The sequence below is a fragment of the Alligator mississippiensis genome, chromosome 6 (assembly GCF_030867095.1).
Source record: "Alligator mississippiensis isolate rAllMis1 chromosome 6, rAllMis1, whole genome shotgun sequence".
In the NCBI taxonomy this organism is placed as follows: Eukaryota; Metazoa; Chordata; order Crocodylia; family Alligatoridae; genus Alligator; species Alligator mississippiensis.
The window spans coordinates 71,859,429-71,865,428 of record NC_081829.1 but is presented as its reverse complement, the minus strand read 5'-3'; the positions used below and the strand labels follow the sequence as shown (position 1 = coordinate 71,865,428).

Here is a 6,000-nt window from a genome sequence, read left to right as displayed (position 1 = left end):
GGGACAGCGGCAGTTATGGGAGGAGAGGGGTAAGGGGAGCATGAGTTGAGAAAAGAGGAGCTGCTGGAGGGGGAAGCAGGCAGGATTTTTACCTGATTTGGGGACTTAAAAAAAATCTCTGACTGCTGCTCCTGCAGTGTGGTCTGTCCTCCCTGGGGGGGGAGGGAAGGGGAGGGGTGCAGAATCGTGAAGCAGGGAGATAGCCACTGCTACAGGTCTGGTCACAGCTTCTGTAATCCCCATGGCCTCAGTTATTACTTAAAATATGGCATAGTTAATAACTGTTCTGTAACAAGTTGAAGCTGATTAAATATTAGGTATTTAAATCCTCCTCTTGTTGTTATTGGGGTTTTTGGTTTGTTTGTTGTTTTTCTTTTCCACTCCTTCTCTTTCAAGAAATGACCTACTTGTCCTTGTTATGAAATTTGTTTCTGTTCCTGTGTCCATCCTCTGCTAACAACATATACTTCATTTTGCCTTGGCATATGCTGTGACTTGGGCAATGCAGCACTATCAGAGGCCATTTTGTTACCAATTTCTTCTAAGCCTCATATTTGACATACAGTCCAACTCTGAATGTTTCAGGTCACTTCCCAATTTACACTGGTGTCCATTATCAGAATGCTGTGATGACTATGGTAATAACTAGTATAGCTGCTCCTTTCAGACAGGTGTAAATACAAAAAGTGACTTTTTCATAGACTTCATGAAAGCACCACTATGATCATCTAGTCTGACCTCCTGCATAAGACAGGGCAAAGAATCTTGCCCCTAACAATAATAATGCTGTAAGTCATTAATTCACTGTAAATATTTGTTATTCAATCCTGTCATTCTTTTTCAAGACATTTGCAATATTATTTTCCCATATGCCAAAATATTTTTCAAAATGAAGGAAGTGACAGAAAGGACAAAACGTTGCCATATTTTCTCCCATACTAGAAACTTTGGTATATCTCTGTTTGTCATACTTCTTCCTACAGGTGGCATAATTATGAGAAACACATATACAGGGAAAATGGGAGTTATAGGTTGCAAAAGCTTCTTTCTGTGGATTATAAGAATGTTAAATACTTCTTCTGTGGTATGAAATCTGCAGAAACAGCACCACCAGAATATATAATTTCTAACAAATTTTTGCTTGAAGAAGTATATCTGGGAAAGCAGCTAAAGCTTTTGTTCTTATGCACTAGGACTGAAAAAAATCTCATTGCTGCTTCAGTGTCAGCATCTTGATGTGAAACACTGTGGAAAGTACTTCATGTAGTGGCATGATGATGAAGCAGAAAACAATATGAGTGCTTTCTAGTTACAGCAATTTTGAAGGTAGCGTTATATTTTCAGCTCAGTTAGCAAAGCTTCATATAAGGGAATGGATTTATTGGCTCAGGCAAAAAATAAAATTCCATGCCATTATCACATTTTTCTATTTCCCTGGTTTAATTTTAATACAGTTTAATTCAATTTTGAGAATCCATTCCCTAGTTGACTGGGACCAGTAAAAACGTGAGAATAATGTTTCGGTTTCAAACCTGTCATGTAAGTGTCTTTGTCACAAATTTGTGCCTATACTTTTACAAAACATTCCTTTTACTAAACCTAGTCACTATGAATTAGGATTACCACAGATTAAAGAATGGGTAGTTTTCTATTTATTTCATTAACTAGAGTCCAATGCTTGCATATAAAATGTGTACTAGAACTTATCTTCACAGTGGTACTAAATTAAAAACACAATACTTTTTGGGACCAGCTTCTGAAGGGTTCCTATTTATAATTACCTCTTACCAGCTGTAACTTCAGCACTTTAAATCAGTCTTCCAGTAGTTTTGTCAATTTATTTCTTAGTTTTGACATATTTTATGCATACGTGGAACCTTTAAAGTCCACTTTGCCATGGGATATTGATATAATTTAAATATGGGAAGCCATTACTATTAGTAATAATAGCTGTACATGGTCCCCCTCACTCTCCTTTTCTCCCTTATCATCTGGAGATGTGAAATCAGCCTTCAGAGTTTCTCTGCTTTTAGAGAGAAAATTAGTTGGCCACTCCTGGTGTTGTCATCACCTTTAATCTACAACTTAAATTAATAGTTACATTTTAATTACCTTACATTTTAAAGCAAAACATGTTCTTGTTAGGAAGAATTGCATTAAAGCATAAATATGTTACAAATCTTGTTATTGTTTCTATAATAGACACTAAAATGGGCCATGAGTATTCTAAGAAAAAATGCTTTGGCATAAAATATGGATTTTTTAATACTTTTTAAGGGAAGCTATCAGTTACAAAGACTTTCCAGGTTCAGGAAAGAATGTCTGGTCAAGGTAGACCAAGGACATTCATCTGGGATGTGGACCATTTGGGTTCAAATTTCTCAATTAATATTTAATTATTAATTTGAAAGTAGATCAGCACTAGCATGATACAGAGAGTGCCCCAATAGAGAATAATCAATAACATGGTAGTTAGGACAGCTAAGATTTGGGATATTGTGGTTCAAGTACTTGGTGTGCAGCTGGAAAAGCAGAGACTCCGATACAGGCCACCTACATCCCAATTGTTCCAATATTTACTTATTGGCTACACTAAGGGGTCTTGATCCATGTTTCATAAAACCATGAATCCAGTGCACAGGAAAATGTTGAAATCTTGGGAATTTTCATGATACAGAAGCACATTTCCCAATTTGCTCTAATAGCCACTGATACAATTCATCTCTAATATTGGAATTTACCTTCTTGGCAAATTGTGTCCCAGACTCTGTCCTAAGACAGGTCTGCTTTGTGTTATGACAAGGTATGACTGGGCACAGGATTATTATCCTGAGTTTTAGGAGTCCCTTCAGCTCCTAAATTTCTCTGCCACTCTTGTGACCGTTCTCAGGTACCAGACAAAGCCTAACAGTTCCGTGTGTCACAATTATCCCCAGTTGCCATAATAAATGTTTGAGCACCATGAGGTGCAGGATTTGAAGGAAATACAGAGAGTGACACAAAACAATCATTTTTACGTAAGGTTTTTATTTCACAGAATCAAAACAAAGTAGGGCTGGACAGAGCCTCAGGAGGTCATTAAGTCCAACTGCCCTCTTCCCCCCACTCAAGACAGGGTTATCCTCATCTAAACCACCCTAAACAAGTGATTGGCTAACCTATTATTAAAATTTCACAATCTGTTCTTGCACAACTACCAAGCACAATGTCTGAAAACATTCAAAACACACTAACTTGACACTCTTGTCCAAAACTTGTGATGAAATTTCATCTCCCACATATTATTTTCTACAAGCACTTAAAATATTAGCATCTATAATGAATTCTAACTTTTTCCCATAATTTTCTTGATAAACAGCGAAGGCACACTGATATTTGAGGCATATCTCATTTCAAAAGGTGCTATAGCAGTGAAGTCTACAAGCAGACACTGACAATGTTCTAAGTGCTGATGAAGTTATTCAGGCAAAGCTGTTTAGGCATTTCTTTCCCATGGTTCAATGTAATCCAAGCCAAGATGGGCAAAAATTTCTTGTTCACTTTCAGCTTTGAGAAATGTCCTCTGCAAAGGATAAAAAAAAAAGTTAACATGAGTTAGGGAAGTAGATTTAAATGAACATTCTTGAAGTTTAAAACTTAGTCAATATTTGACACTCCTGCCCAACGTGTCCATTAGTCTCCCTTTTCCATTTCCACATCACTATGCACAAAGATGACCTTATGCTGTAGAAGTAGAGCCAAGGTGCTTGTTACTTTCATCTCTGATAAGTAGTTTACATTTTCAAGGATATCTCTATGAGGAATAGGACTGCAAACTTACTTAATTATTAAATGAAAGCTAAGACTCTCCCTCCTTGGGGCCTAAAGCTTGGCTTTCCTAACTAGCCCATCAGTGTTTTATAAATTAACATAGCACTGTTCTAAAAAGATCTGTTCACTGTGATTGCAACTAATTATTTATGGGCAAATCTCAAAAGTGTCAAAACTTTCCCAATTTCCAACACTTACACAATTTTCTATGAAAAAAAAATAGAAAAGTGTCTGGGCAAGTGATCAGAAAATGTTAGTGGAATAGACAACTAGAGTCTGATCTCTTCACCTGCCCCAGTAAAATGTGTTCTTGCATTTACATACCTGTGCACTTTAGTGCAGAAATCAGGAACAAGCATTTAACTCATTACCTAATGGTATACTATGGTCACTTAAAGTAGCTATACATTGCTTTCATCACTGTGATGAGATAGTAATGAAACAGACTGAGGGAGTGGGCACATTACCCCACTAAAATCAACATTTTATCAGTGATAAAGTGGTAAACATATCTATGCATCTATAAAAATACATAATATTTATATAAACATGCAGTACACCAGTATAGTTTCAATCTGATGTAGGATTAGTCTGATGATCTGGGTAAGTTATACACTTATTGTAAGGAAAAAGTTATACCTTGCAGGTGTTGTGTTTCAGCAGCTCATCCTAAACTAACTATTTGCTGATGGTAAACAAGCTAATACCTGTTCCCTTGTCACCTCATTGTGAGGTACATTAATAACCATCTACTGCCTGCAGCTACTCATCTGTCCATTTCAGATCCAAGTTTAATTTATATCTGTGTACAAAACCACTGTAAACTATACCAGTACAACTGCATTAAATATCCAGGCCCCAGCAGTGCTAGACCCCACTATTTGGAGTTTGGAAGCAGGACAACTGAGAGAGTTGTGTATTTCAGAAGAGATGGCCCTCAATCAAAATCTGAGATCTGAACAATCACAAACTTCAGAGCCATTAAGAATACAGGGGCCAATTCTCTAGTGATCTAAAGTTTTTTCAGCACTGGTCATACATGACAGAGGGAATCTAAACTGGATGGGAAAATTCCCTGAAGGATTTTCCTTGTGTAGATGGAGTCTCTGGCCAGTATAAAGCTATGGAAATTGTTATGTCAGTATCTGTACCCACTCTGCTGCCTACCAACGTCTCCATCAGAGCTGTGCTGCCCTACAAAATAAGAAGAAGGAGCAGGAAGGACTGTCTGTGATCAGATCAAGAGAGGCCCAGTAATGTGCTGGCACAATGCGACTCTGCTGGCAGGAGATCTCCCAACAGCACAACCTAAAATATGCTATCCTTTTTCCAGTGTACAAGCAAAGCCCAGTCCTTTCCAGTTCCCAACCTTTGCTCTGGCACAGGGCAGAACTGAGCCTGCAAACTTGGGGCAGTTATATATGTGCTCTGACAATTGGGGGGTAGGGGGGGTGCTCTAAATTGGAGCGGTTCCAATAGCCAGTCTAATTAAAGTGCCCAGAGTGCCTTGTGTATAAGTTTCCCCATGCTTCAAAATGGCAGCAGGGGCATTTTATCTAAAACACTGCTATACCCTGCCACCATTTTGAAGCACAGGGATGCTGATACACGGGATGTGGAGGCTGGCTGCAGTGTTGTAATTGTGGAACATGCTAAACACGCTGAAGCAGACTCAATTAATTGAGTCTGCTATGATGTGGTGTATTTATAGTACATCAGAGCAGCCTCCACAGTTGTATATAGGCAACCTTGATAGTGGCTCCATATTACACCTGGGCCCTATTTCCACAATAGAGCTACCTGAATCAAAACTTTTACTGGAAACACCTCTGCCATTTAGAGCATTTGAAATGTAGATCCCTTTCGCTAGCACCTTTTAATGTGAATAGTCTAGACAGTTAAAACTGGCAACTTCCTTAAAAGCTATTTTTCAGGACCACAAAACAAAATGAAAGCTAGTTTAACTGTGTTAGAAAGGTTATGAGGACTGAATTGAGTAGCAGAGGTTAGAGGGTTCAAGAGGAATGTATCTATAAGCCTTTAAAGTTCCAATAAACTTAGCAGGCAGAAGGATATGCGGTTCTGATTTCATGCTTTCAGTGTTGCCAAGCTGTTAAACAGGTGTTTAAGGGAAGTTCTCAGTGATACACAATTGAATCTAGCCAAGGTAACTATAAGTCATTTCTCTCA

The 6,000-nt window shown here is 38.2% G+C and overlaps 1 protein-coding gene across 20 annotated transcripts in view; it reads right to left on the bottom strand.

The window, feature by feature from the left end:
* Positions 1 to 3,007: 3,007 nt before the first annotated feature.
* Positions 3,008 to 6,000, bottom strand: part of DNTT (DNA nucleotidylexotransferase) — a 358,214-nt gene continuing 355,221 nt past the window's right edge. For all 20 annotated transcript variants that reach the window (XM_059730000.1, XM_059729999.1, XM_059729987.1 and 17 more), the window contains one exon: positions 3,008 to 3,562. In XM_059730000.1, the coding sequence (XP_059585983.1) occupies positions 3,476 to 3,562 (87 nt within the window). In that variant the 3' untranslated portion in view covers positions 3,008 to 3,475. The remainder of the gene's footprint in view (positions 3,563 to 6,000) is intronic.